This window comes from Theropithecus gelada, chromosome 18 (genome assembly GCF_003255815.1).
Source record: "Theropithecus gelada isolate Dixy chromosome 18, Tgel_1.0, whole genome shotgun sequence".
Lineage (NCBI taxonomy): Eukaryota > Metazoa > Chordata > Mammalia > Primates > Cercopithecidae > Theropithecus > Theropithecus gelada.
This window is the reverse complement of record NC_037686.1, coordinates 37944072-37958292: the sequence shown is the minus strand read 5'-3', so window position 1 is coordinate 37958292 and position 14221 is coordinate 37944072. Positions and strand designations below refer to the sequence as shown.

At 43.1% G+C, this 14221-nt stretch overlaps 1 protein-coding gene across 1 annotated transcript in view; it reads left to right on the top strand.

Moving 5' to 3' along the window:
• The window catches only part of EPG5 (ectopic P-granules autophagy protein 5 homolog), a 131137-nt gene extending 116916 nt beyond the window's left edge, over window positions 1-14221 (top strand). The window contains exons 40-44 of the mRNA XM_025365545.1: window positions 1656-1898; window positions 3196-3412; window positions 3911-4126; window positions 6290-6404; window positions 9300-14221. Coding sequence (XP_025221330.1) covers window positions 1656-1898; window positions 3196-3412; window positions 3911-4126; window positions 6290-6404; window positions 9300-9482 — 974 coding nt within the window. The 3' untranslated portion in view covers window positions 9483-14221. The remainder of the gene's footprint in view (window positions 1-1655; window positions 1899-3195; window positions 3413-3910; window positions 4127-6289; window positions 6405-9299) is intronic.

Sequence of the window (14221 nt, the reverse complement as noted above, 5' to 3'; positions counted from 1 at the left end):
GAATAGGAGGGACAAATAGGATACATACAGGAAGACAGTAGACTTAGACCCAGCTACGTCAGTAATTAATTATAGTAACTGTGAATGATTAAGATTGTCACACCGGATAAAACAAGGAAGAAAAAGACAACTTAGTAGAAAAAAATGGACAAGACCCTTGAAACGACATTCTGTAAAAGAAAATATCTTGCTGACCAATAAACATGAAACAGTGCTAGATGTTGTTAATAATCATACTTATTTCATGTAGATACTGTATCAGGTGAGATAGCATCTAAAATTTTAGCATCAGCCTGGCAAGTCAGCCACATTCAGTGAATCTTATGGAAAAGAAGTATCAGCAAGCAATGCTGGAGAAACTGTTCCAGAGTTGGTCAGATGTGATTGAACAGGAAGGGTTGAATAATAGCTGGCCAGGGAAAGGGGAGAAGGGTATTCTGGAAAGATCTTCGTCAGAAGAGTGATAGGATCAGATATGGTATTTAGGAAAAGATTTGAGAGCCCTGTTGATGATGAACAGAAATGGGAGAGACTGGGGTCTGTTGTAGTAATCTATTCCTATTAGTCATAATTAAGAGATAAAATTTAAATTGCTATTCAGTTGAAATTCAGAGATGAGCCTTTATTTCCAAGAATATTTGTACCCATGGAAATATATGAAGAAATAGACAGACATACTGTTATTATCTCTCTCAAACTTGTTTTTTAAGTCCTTGCTTGACGGTAAGTAGGTCGTACAGAAAGATTAAGTGAGGTTTATTTAACCCTGCTTAAGTAGATGAATTTGCTTTGATAGATGCGATGAATAAGATCTCTCAACTTTTTACCCTTCCTGTTGACATAAATACTGAATCCTTGTGGTGTGAAAGCTACAGTTCTACTTCTTAAAAAAAAATGTACCCAGCTTAGGGAGAGCTAGAAGAGTTGTCGTAATTATTCCAGTTAACTCTCAGTAAAATATATTTTCTGTTTTTGAATGTGAAGAAGGAATCTACCTCAGTGACCTTCTCTTATTTGCAGTTCTCTTGTAAAATGAATTTGTTCTTTTTCTTGAATTCCTCTCTTTTTACCTCCAACTTTTTTGAAAAATTACCAGTCGGCTTACTTTCCTTATTTAAAAAACAAAGAAATAAAACAGCTGCTGTTAGGACGCTTTGCTAAGATTTTTCCTTACATTTATATTTAGTTTTAAGTAATAACCTTTAATGTGTGGAAATCACCCTAGAATATTGACAGTGATGGCAGTGATAGTGGGTACTGTTGCTCTTGGTTTACTGAATGACTGGTGAGATCTACGTATTTGGTTTTCCATGAGCAAAGGCTGGAAAATAAAGACTGACTAGGCATGTTCTGATAAGTTACTCTTTCACACCAGCTTCAGATTTGTCTGTTTATTAAGGTATTGCTCTGCTATGCTGCTGTACCCAGGGAACTCACAGTAGTTCCTGCTTTTACTCTTAGAAACTGTGTGCCACATACTATCTGTACAAACTCAACACCATCCGGAGCCTTCCTTCTGGTCCCTTGCAGTCAGCTACTAGCACTGGAGAGTATCTCCCTGGAGAGCAGCTAAGATTGAAGTACTGTTATTCTCCTGATCACATGGATAGCACCTTTCTGGCAGCCATTCTTGAGTGTCTCTATGTTCCTTTCAGATATGGAAAGCCAGACCCGCCACATGGCCCTCAGCAGCCTCTTTATGGAAGTCCTGATGATGATGAACAACGCAACTATTCCAACGGCAGAGTTCCTTCGGGGCAGTATCCGGACCTGGATTGGCCAAAAAATGCATGGACTGGTGGTGCTGCCCCTTTTAACAGCAGCCTGCCAGAGCCTGGCGTCCGTCCGCCACATGGCTGAGACTACGGAAGCCTGCATCACTGCCTACTTCAAAGAAAGTAAGAGGAGGTCATCTTACGCTCCATTGTATTGGTCTTTTCCAGAAAGATGAAAGCATTGTCATCAGGAGATATCTTTCTAGACTCTTCCCAGTGAGGGATGTGTCATTCTAATTTTCTGCTCTGCAAATGTTGTGGATGTTTCTGAATATATGTATTTTTCATAAAGATCTGCAGTTAGCATGAGAACCTGTGGCCGTGTCTGTTAGTACAATCACGTTTCAAGGGAGAGAAGCTCTAATCCACTTCACATTGGTTTTGGAGGGTCAGACCAACCTGTTATGACGTGCAAATTGTGTTGTGTCACAGGCCAAGTCATAGTCCTCAAAACAAATGCTATATACCATGGTTCATGAGGTTAATTTTCCCTGTTTTTGTCACTTTTGGTAAAAGGAGTTTTCATAGAAGTTTTTAAAATTGCTGCTTATCAGACCTTTTAAAGCATTATGAAGGGCTCGTTCATTGTCACCCCTCCTTTTTAAAAATCTGCTTTACTGCCTACCTCTAAACTCTCAGACTCTGGAAGCAGCTTAGTCTGATTAAGAATTGCTGAGAACAGCACTTCTCACCTCTGATATCCAGATACCACATCACACTGCAGTCAGTGGGAGAAAAAGAGGGGTGAGAAGGAGGGTATCAGAGCAAGGATCCAGGAGGTGCCCACAACCTGCCATCTGCCCTGTCCTGACTCCCCATGAACAGCACATGCCCACCCATGGAGGTGGTGTGCATGTCACCATGCCAGCCCACCCTCCCTTCCCCAAAGAGTGGAGACCATTAGAATAACACTGCTATTCCAAACTCATCTGTGTTCCTAAAAATCAAAGTTTCAATACATGAGGTAAACTAAGCTTTGATAACTAAAACATCTCACAGATTGAGTGATAAGAGTTTCCCGTGGGAAAGCGTAAGTGTACATATGTTCTTAAAAAGGGTATTAAAGTTAAACCTCTTAGCTGATCAGGACAGGCAGTGTCTACATGTGGTTTTAAGGATCATAATGTGATAGAAAGGTGATTTATACGTATGCAGCCCTGAATTCTGTTTTTTTAAACCTTTCTGGTGGCTACGCTGGGGACAAGCATCTGGCCCAAGGGCTCCCCAGTCTGAGCCCTGAGGTATATTTGACTTTTGTAGCCTTCACTGTAAGAAATGTTGTCTTGACATGAAGCTTATCTCATAGGTTGCTATGTCAAAAAAAAAAAAAATCATGAAGCTTAAAGTGAAAGTATTTGCTGGAGTTGTCAAGTAATTGGATTCTTGCCTATATCTTAATGTCTCTTCTTCATGTTCTTAGGCCCTCTCAATCAGAATTCAGGATGGGGGCCCATTCTGGTATCCCTTCAGGTTCCCGAGCTCACCATGGAAGAGTTCCTGCAGGAGTGCCTCACCCTGGGCAGTTACTTGACTCTTTACGTCTACCTGCTTCAGTGTTTAAACAGCGAACAGACTCTAAGGAACGAAATGAAAGTGCTGCTCATCTTAAGCAAGTGGCTGGAACAGGTGTACCCAAGGTACGTTGGCCCTCAGGCTGTTACATCAAACTTGCTGTATTTGGTTAACTTGGAATTTAGAGCTTAAGTGTAGCTTTAAGTACACAGAACCAAGTGGTGCATACAAAATAAGGTTTTAAGGTATGGTGACAGTTGTTTTGGAAAGATTCTTAATTAATGGGCTAATCATCTGAGCAGATTTTTTGTTTCCTAAAACTGGCGCATTGAAACGCCAAGCATCAGTTTCCTTACCGGTTCAGTGGAGATAGTAACCCCTACCTGATAGGGCTGTCATGAGGATGAAGTGGAAGAACACGAAGTTCATCATGGTGGCATGTAGTAGATGTTCCACAGATGGCGGCGGTTGCAATCCCATTGCTCTATTTACATCAGCCTTTAGCCTATGCTTTTGAAGTATTGAATGTCTTCTATCCTTAAAACTCTGATGTGGACTTGCAGTTAAATCGGAGTGGAAAAAATTTACTTCTATATTTTATTTTCCTCTGGTGCCTCCCCTAGCTCCGTGGAGGAAGAGGCAAAGCTGTTTTTGTGGTGGCACCAAGTCCTTCAGCTCTCCCTCATTCAGACAGAGCAGAATGACTCCGTCCTGACAGAATCTGTCATTCGAATTCTGCTCATGGTTCAGAGCAGGCAGAACCTCGTGGCTGAGGAGAGGCTCAGCTCTGGGATCCTGGGAGCGATTGGGTTGGGCCGGAAGTCGCCCTTGTCTAACAGGTAAGGAAGCGCCTTTCTAACACTGTTCTTCTAAACAGGCCTCAGACATCTGTACTTACTTACAGGTTGTGATACTTTAGTAGGTTTTTTGACTTAGGATCTAGGTTCTCCAGAGAGATTAATGGAAAAAAAAGAAAACACAGCCTGATTACATCTTTATATTCTAAAAAGCATTTTTAATTTTTTCTTACCTTTTAAAAAAATTTTCAGTTCAAACAGTATTTTTAATAGTATCTCCTGTTGTGTTTGGATTTTGTAACCTAACTGCACTACTGATTTCTTTTTGGTTTGGAACCAGTCATGGATGGTATGCAAGCTTAGTTTAAAAGCCAAGTCAGGTGGGTACTTGATGGGTTCAGGGAAACCGGGAAACCCAGAACCTGTGAGGGACTCAGTCTAGTGAACTGTTCAGTAGTCAAGCTGGGTTAAGATCTGTTGGTGGCCGGGCGTGGTGGCTGATATTTGTAATCCCAGCACTTTGGGAGGCCAAGGCAGGCGGATCACTTGAGGTCACGAGTTCGAGACCAGCCTGGCCAACATGGTAAAACCCCGTTTCTACCAAAAAATACAGGAATTAGCCGGGCATGGTGCTACATGCCTGTAGTCCCAGGTACTCTGGAGACTGAGGTGGGAGAATCGCTTGAACCCAGGAGACAGAGGTTGCAGTGAGCTGAAATTATGCTGCTGCACTCCAGCGTAGGTGACAGAGTCAGACCCTGTCTCAAAAATAAATAAATAAATAAAAATACAAACACAAATACAAAAATTAGCTGGGTGTGGTGGCAAGCACCTGTAGTCCCAGCTACTCAGGAGGCTGAAGCAGAATTGCTTAAACCCAGCAGGCAGAGGTTGTAGTGAGCCAAGATCACACCACTGCACTCCAGCCTGGCCAACAGAGCAAGACTGTCTCAAAAAAAAAAGAAAAAACAAATAAAAGGCCTGTTGGTAAGAAGGATAAGTAATGAGAAACAAGTCTGGATTTTTGTTGCAAAAAATCCCAGGGCATGGAAGAATTTGCCATTAGCTTCCCATTTTCTCTCATTATGCTTACGTCATGGTTTTCTTTTTAAGCCCTTGTCGGTGTTGAAAAGAATTTGCAAACTTGATGATGTCAGCATTCTTGTGGAATAGCCCATTGTGGTGTTGTATTGGGACTCACTCATTCCAAACCAGTTAACATCATGTTTCTTGGTTTGAGGTAGAAGATAGCAGGACTGCGTGATTTTGTTTTACTTAAATTTGGCTTGTGTCTTTTATTCTTTTTTTTTTTTAATTGTGATAAAATACACATAACTTAAAACTTTCCACGGTAACCATTTTCATATGCACAATTCAGTGACATTTAAAACATTCACAATATTGTTGCAGCCATCACCACAATCTAGCTTCAGAACATTTTTATCACTCCAAAAGGAAGTCCTACACTCATTAAGTAGTCACCTCTATTCCCTTCAACCCCCGTGTCTCTGGCAACCACTAATTGACATTATGACTTTATATATTCAGTCCTATTTTGGACATTTCACATAAATGGAATCATATAATGTGTGGCTGCTTATGTTGGACTTTTTTCACTTAACATAAAGTTTTCAAGGTTCATCCATGTTGTAGTATGTATCTGTACTTCATTTGTTTTTATGGCCGAATAATATTCTTTTGTATTCCACATTTTGTTTATCCATTCATTAGCTGATGGACATTTGGATTGTTTCAGCCTTTTGGCTATTGCAGATAATGCTACTATGAGCATTTGTGTACCCGTTTTTGTTAGAACATCTGTTTTTAGCTTTTTGGTGTATACCCAGGAGCGGAATTGCTGGGTCCTATGGTAACTCTATGCTTCACTTGTTGAGGAACTGCCAGACTGTTTTCCCTAGTGCCTGCACCATTTACATTCCCACCAGCAATGTGCAAGGGTTCCAGCTATTCCACATCTTTGCCAACAGTTTCATTCTTGAATCTGATTTATACATATATTGTTTGGATGGTGATAATGGATAAAACTTCTTCTTGATCATATTTTAAGATTTTCCTGAGAAGGTGAACAACACAGTCGATCTGGAAATGTGTTAGTGTTGTTTTGTCATAGAGAATATGGTGTTTATTTCAAAATGCTTACTTTAATAGCCATTTACTTCTTCTGACCTCTCCCTAATGCCTAAGGTTCCGAGTGGTTGCCCGAAGCATGGCTGCCTTCCTTTCAGTTCAGGTTCCTATGGAAGATCAGATCCGTTTGAAGCCTGGCTCTGAATTACATCTGACTCCCAAAGCTCAGCAGGTCAGTATTTACAATGAAGGGTTAGAAGTTTGCCTGCACATCTTCCCTAGAAGGCAGGGAGGTGGCAGCTGTAGGCGGTGCCCATTATGACATGATGCTCTGTGGTGGTAGCACACTGTTCTCTTTCATGTGCCTTACTTATTGGAAAATGGTTTCACGTGCCCACCTCCAAATTTTTGTAGGCAGTTGTCTAGATTGCTGTTACTGTCACTGTAGAAAAGTGAGGCCACATGAAAGTCTGTCTAGGATTAAATTTGGTTCTGATAAGTGTGAATATGCACTTATCCGCCACCTGCTTGGGCTGGAGCAGGGGCTGGAGCTGGGGACTGGGATCTTGCACAGAAGATGTGGCTACAGTTGGAATGGATGGAAATTAGCTGAGCTTTAGCTTGGAACCAAGAAAGTAGTTCCTGTTTTGTGAGTCTGAAGGTTGACTATTGTTGACTGATGCTAGAATAACCTAACATGGGCAGAATGGTAGCTAGAAATGACAGCTTCTTCTACACACATGGAAGGTCACATTCCTATAACCTATGGACATGCTGGCCAGGTACAAAGGTGCACAGTAAAAAATGATGATCAGCATTCATGAGTCCTTCCTCTGTGCCAGGTACTGTTACAAGTTTTAACTCGACCAATATTAATGAGTTAAAGCGTTAACTCATTTAATCCTCATAGCAATGCTATAGCACAGAAACTATTTTATTTTTTAAGACAGGGTTTTATTCTGTTGCCCAGGCAGGAGTGCAATGGTGTGATCATATCTCACTGCAGCCTTGAACTCCTGTGCTCAAGCAGTCCTCCCACCTCAGCCTCCCAAGTAGTTAGGACTACAGGCATGCATTGCCACTCCTGACTAATTAAAATTTTTTTTTTGTAGAGACTGGGTCTCGCTTTGTTGCTGAGGTTGGTCTCAAACTCCTGGCTTCAAGCGATCCTCTTACCCTCAGCCTCCCAAGTGGCATAAGCCACTGCATCCAGCTAGGAAATATTATCCTGGTTTTTTGGATGAGGAAAGAGAGATAGAGAAAGGCTAAGTAATTTGTCCCAAATCACACACCTAGTAAGTGTTGGGGCTGGAATTCATACTGGCCAGTCTGGCTCCAGGCCTCTCCCATTCCCCACTCTGCAGGGCTGTCTCTGTAAGTGGTCAGAGCTTAAACACCTGAGCTCCTCTGCTGGGGCAGCTTTTTCATGTTTAAGCCAGCCACGTGCAATGTCAGATCTTGGTTATTAAGAGCACGGATCAGACAGAATAAGTAACAGGTTCTTCACAGGGATCTGGGCTTATTAAATAGCTGATAGTTGTCACTCATTGCCTAGACAGCTGCTGTTTGAATCCCCTGTTGCCTTACATGAAACATCCCAGTGGGCAGATGAAAATCCTGAGGGCAGGTTGTGCAGTCAGTGAGATGCAGGGTGTATTTGAGAAGGCTACGTCTCCTGTGGCCACCAGTACCTGGAGCATCAGTTTCTTGCTTTAACTGGGGTTCTGGGCTGTCCAGGCCTGGCCTCTTTGTCTTCATTTCTTTAGACTTAGACTGATGACTCCCTGCATGTCCCATACATATTTGTCATCAGGATATTCAGATTTGAAGAAAGTTGTCTTTTTAGAAAATGGTTATTCTTAGGCAAACTGTCAAAGTAGACTGTTTGGGGGACGAAATTTAAAGAAGGAAAGGAGAGGGAGAGAGACAGAGAGACACTGTGGTTCATGGGAAATGCCTGTCCCAATTGATTCCTATTCTTAAATTGAACTCTGTTTACATAGCTCCTAATTTGGTGCCCAGATACCTTCAGTTTATTTTCAACCTAAAGACTTCCATCTACAGCCCTCCTGGTAGTTAATTTCTAAAATTCCGGTTTATTTATCATCCTCAAAAAAATCACTTCTTTTTGTTTTTGAATCAACCACATTCCATCTTTTAATACATATTTTCTAGTGCAATGGTTTCTGTAAAAGGGACAAGGAGGGGGTGGGGCACTTCATGGTGGGGGATGTCCCCCAGTGAGGAGGGGAACACCATCAGAATCCTGGGGTGGATGAGTTTGTCACGTTGGAAAATGAAACTCCCCACCTAAAAATCAAGGGCCACTGTTGATTTTTTGTTTTCTCTATATACAGTCTCTTCCCCTTCTCTTCTCCTACTATGAAGAAAGGAATAATCAAAATTCTGGAGTCAAAGAATGTTTTTCTCTCCTTCTTCCTCTGAAGAGAGGAATAGAAACAGTTTCTGCCATAATTTTGTGTCATTTGTCAGAAGGATTCGGGAGGAACCTATGTACTTCATGCTTGTTGGCAGATTTAACAACCTCACTTACTCTTGGCAGCACTTAGCAACTGGTTCCTCTAGAATTCCTTTCCGTTAGACAGTTTCATATAACATTATCTCATAATCTAGGAACATATCCAACAGCAGATTGAACAGATTTCACCTTAGCAAGATGAGGCTGGTGCTTGGGATTTCCAGTTGGGCCCTAGGAACGGAGGGAGTGGACATTCTGGTGGGGAGGACCCCCCAGGTGGGACTGGGGAGAATGAGAACAGGGCAGGCTTTAGAAATGGGTGTGGCAGGTGAGGTGCCCAGCAACAAGAGCAGCCTGCCACAGCAGTGGCTCTTGGTAAGGCAAGTGTGGGAAACAGCACAGAACAGAAACAGGGAAGGCTGGGTGTGGGATGCTGCAAAGGTCACAGAGGCTTTGGCTGCTGGCCTCCTTCTGGTTGTGGTTAAATTAATCAATGCCTGCCTTTTGGACTCCTGACCTCAGTTCTGTAGGGCTCCTTCCCACAAGGCTCACAGTTGAAGTACATAGTAATAATGGGTGTGCTGCACCTCTGGCAGTCACATTATGTGCCTCTATGGAGTTAACCCTCTCGTCTTCCATGTCTTTTAGGCTCTGAATGCTCTTGAATCCATGTCATCAAGTAAGCAGTATGTTGAATACCAGGATCAAATATTGCAAGCCACCCAATTTATAAGGCATCCTGGCCATTGCCTTCAAGATGGGAAAAGCTTCTTGGCTCTTCTCGTTAACTGTCTGTATCCAGAAGTGCATTATTTGGACCACATACGATAGTAGCACTGAGGCTCTTGAAAAACCCATTGCTGTTTATGTTTACATTTAACTTTCCTGTTGCACAAGTAACTTTGCTCAATTTCACTGTAGAGCTCAGTTCAGCCCATGTGTAGTTGACTGAGATGCAAGTTGGGAGGCATTAGATATTAGATAATTCTGAGGGGGGGGTGTGTGTGTGTGTGTGTGTGCGCGCGCGCGCGCGCGTGCTTTCTCAGCTCTTAAGACCTTCTGGAGACTCTTTCAGTTTTTATATTTATCCACAAGAGAAACTTACTAAGTTCCACTTGGGTACAGAGCCACTCAGAGTTGCGGAATGTCCCAGTCATCTCACAAGACCTCCAGATGGAGTTCTTTGTATGTTTCCACTTCTGTCTCTGTTTTATGTAAGTGTTCCAGATCTGACAACCTTGGAAGTCACATAGTACCCTTACTTTTAAACCCCATTTGTGCTCCTCCAAAGTAAAAAAGTCAATTTCAAAAATTTCTGCATTTCTCAAATGTGGGGAGATACAATAGTTTTAAAGTATCGTTTTTCTCAGAAGGGAGATAAAAATGCTGAGTTCATTAAAGTGGGTCATGTGTAAAATATGACCATTGATCATGATTATAGTGGGCAGTAGAGATGATGACAAGTCCATTTCCATCCAGCCATGTGTCCTCATGGAAAAGGAGCTGCCTGTCTGAATCAGGGTGGCAAGCTGGCAGTCTGGGAGGAGCATGTTTCACACAGGTGTTTTGTTTGGTCCACTTGGTGAGGCATACAGACAGGGCTGCCTCTCTCCAGTCAGGAGAGTCCAGGCATTCCCTCGGGCCCTGACCCTAGCCTCATTCACATCACTTGCCCCTGTCGACACCTAAGTTTGCACCCTTTGATAGACACCACGTTTGATATCTGAAAGGCTCACTGTCAGGAGACAGAGACTGACGGAGACTGAAGACCTCATTCTCTGTTCCCTGCTTGTTTTTTAACTTCATATTTAAACTCAGATGAAGCCACTTGTCTGCTGAAACACTTGTCTGTGGAAACTGGGTCAGGTCAGGAGATCTACTGAAATTTGGCTTTTTTTCAATAGCCACGTGCCTTCTGTTGCTGACAGTTCATTCATTACCAAAGCCTGTGTGTAACTTTGCCGTGTTCTGTGGCCATCTTCTTGCTCATGTTATTTTCCTGGGAATGAACAGTTTGACTTCTGTTATCACGTTCCTCATTCTGTCAGCTCTACATGGATTTTGCCTGCACAGCTGGCTTAGTATGTCTTTGTGTATGGGTAGTTTGTAGCCCAAGAATATTTACCTAAAAATGTCTAAAAAGCCACCAAGAACGTTTATGGGGTATAGGGATGTAGTTAACAGAGTGCTAATCTCTCCTCAAATGTCCCTGTGGAATGCTTCCCCCCAGATTGGGAAGTTGGTAGGAGCTTTTCTTTACTTTGAATTTCTTTAGTTGGATGGAACGATTCTTCCTCACAGACAACGCTTTGCAGCTTTGATAAAGAACATCCTGTCCAGTCTCTTGAGTTTTACAGGCCACCAAATGTCCATCTCAGAGGGACCTGTCTCCGCTTTTCTTATTTTTGCTTCTCTCTGTTTTCAAAATTAGTCATCTTGTTCTGTGTATAAGAAAATTTGACAAGCTGTGGACAGTTTAATAGTCTGATCTGGCAACACTGATTTTTGTTTGGAAATATTTTGTGTTTTCTTTGAGGAGGATATAATTATTGCTATCCTAGGATGTGAAATTTTTGAGTGACAGTATGCATATTTTAAAGAAAATTATGATTAATCTGTATAATGTTTTTGGTCTGTAAATATTATAAAAAATAAAATCAATCTTTGGTTGTAACTGGTTAAAAACCAAATTATAGGGATATCACACTATCTTATAAAGTGTTTCAGCTGCTAAAGTTGCTGTAGGTTGTTACGCCTGATGTCATTTAATTTATTTGACATTGAACTTCATTAATCATCAGAGATGGTCAGTGAAAGCGCTTCCTCTTTAACTCTTTCTTGCTTAACCTTGGAAGGTTGACTCAACTCCTAGGTTTCTATGGGAAACTCTGGGCTAGGAACGTGCTATAAAGACACTGAGATGGTTCAGACATGGCCATGCTGCTGTAGCCTCCTGGGAAAGAAGGGCGGCAGAGAGACCAGCCCGCCCATTGGCTTGCAGGGGTAGGGAGCCTCTGCTTGAAAAAATTGTTGGCCTCCAGAGAGCATGAGGCTGTGGTTTCAGAATCAGTGATGGGTGCTGCACATCAATATTGGAATGAAGCAAGACCAAGACCTTGTGGACTGAGCAGCGTGGAGGGTGAACGGCTGCGGGCTCCAGACTTCACCGCAGGGTGGCCGACAGTGGCATTGGGACCAAATGAGGATGTCTAACTGCTTCCTGGGTTCGGGAGGGGGCAGCATTCTGGTTGCCATGAAAAACATCTCTCTCCCTCTCCGTCACTCCCCATGCTGCAGCGCACAGGTGGGTGGCAGAGGCAGGCTGCATCCCTGAATCATGTCGCCCCACTGCCTATTAATAGAACAAGTGAAGGGCAGGATGCTGGAACACACCAGACATAGAGGGAGGGAGGTCCTGCCAGATGTGCCTACACAGTTGTCTACACAGCATGACAGTAGCAGTGGAGTTGGGACCCACCTGTACATGTTTCCAAAGCTCCTGCACACTTGGGACCTCAGCTTCAAGGCAGGACTCGTTTCTTAGTCTCACCACCCTTTGTTGGCTCAGCCATCGCATGCCTCTGCCCCACAGGTGTTGTGTGCCTGAGTCTCTCCCTTCTTTGACGTTGGGGGAAGCCTAGTCCAGAAAATGAAAACCCATAGACCAGCCTAACTTCCTTTCAACCAAGTGACAGCCTCTTTGTTCCTCCCAGTTCATCATCAAAATCAGCATGTACATGTCATACAAGCCGAGAGTGTTCATGTCCTTGTTCCTTTCAAATGAAGGTGATATATACTTTTTCACTGAGTTTTTATTCCTAAAATTCTTTCTTCTGGAGCAGGAAGCAAATGTCCTGGAATTGTAGACTTTCAAAGTCAGAAGGGTCATTCAGGTTCATCTAGTGCCCTTCTCACTCTGCAGGGATCCTCCTCCGCCCCTGTCCGGTGCCTGGTGGTCCAGCCTGTGATGGGCAGGCCCAGGCTGCCGTTGACAGGCTCTGGAGTTCTGTTTTCTATTGAACCCAGATGTTTCTACATTGCCTATTGGTCGTAGTTCTGCCTAGAGCAGTTCAGGCTGGGGCTGTTCTCTTGCCTCTCCTTGAGGCAGACTTTTAGATATTTTCAGTTGTTATCACATGTCTGACACCACTTCCACCCCATCCCTCACTTCTTAGTCCTCTCCAGGCTAAATCCCCCAGTGTCTTTTTTCTTTTTTTTTTGAGACGGAGTCTCGTCTGTCATCCAGGCTCTGGAGTGCAAATGGCATGGTCTCGGCTCACTGCAACCTCTGCCTCCTGGGTTCAAGCTATTCTTCTGCCTCAGCCTCCCAAGTAGCCAGGACTACAGACGCACGCCACCACGCCTGGCTAATTTTTGTATTTTTTAATAGAGACGGGGTTTCACCCAGCCGTTGAGACAAGCTGGTCTCAAACTCCTGACCTTGTGATCCGCCCACCCTGGCCTCCCAAAGTGCTGGGATTACAGGCGTGAGCCACCACACCCGTCTCCCCCGCAATGTCTTTAGTTAGACCTTTTCCACCATCATGTCTAACTGGGCTGCAATTTGGGGAAAGTGTCCAAATGAGTCCATGTTATCCTAAAAGGGGTGTGCCCCGGGTTAGCAGGGCCAGGGCTAGGGTGAGACAAACGAGGCACACATCTAAGTTGGTGCTTGTCTGCAGGTGCCAAGAGAGTGCTTCCTTGGGTTTACACCTGTGGTGCCTTCTTTACCTCATTCTGGCCCCAGCCCTGGGGTTAGAGTCGCGCCAGTGTGGTCCAAGTGGTGTAATTCCCTAGATGCTTAGGCAGCATCAGCTTTCAGTAGCTGTGCCCCATGCGGGGCACATTAAGCTAGCAGCAAGTTGAGACTGCAGACCTCAGCTTAACATCAGTTGTTGCCCGAGACAGATTTCATCCCACATCTTCATGACAGGCCTAACAACAAGGCACTTTGCCCTTAATCCTCTACTACTGCCTGCTCTTCATTTTGGGCCAACTGTACAGCTCATTTTGAGATAGTAGCTGATCATTTTTCTGATCAGTTAACTTTGTCTTATTAAGCAAAGTGAAGAATATAATGTTGGAAAATAAGTGTGTTGCTTAAAAAAGAAGTATCCCCTTCTACCATCTTGCATTTGTGTCTGGGTTGTGCTGGGTAAAGTTCTAGACTTACTAATGCAGACTTCATTTTGGTCCAGTTTCCACAGCATGCCTCAGGCATCAGTGTCCAGGAGTAGCTGTATTTGAGGTTTCCTTCACTCTGGTAGGTTCCTGATTCCTGATGAAAATCACTTGAAAAAAAATAATTATACTACTGATCCTCTTTTGGGATAATGAAATTGCTAAGGAATGTTGTCGATTATAAGTTTTATTTTTTAATGTACGGATGTACTATCTCTCATTGAGCACTGAGAGTTAGAATTCATTTTTCTTTCAATAGTTTAAAATCACTTATGTGGAGACACATACTTCTTAAGTGTGTTCAACTCTTTTTCTTCCCACATATGTAGTGTGACCTTTAAAAACGACAGCTTTATTTTGGACATTAAATGTGCAATATTCACTACTTA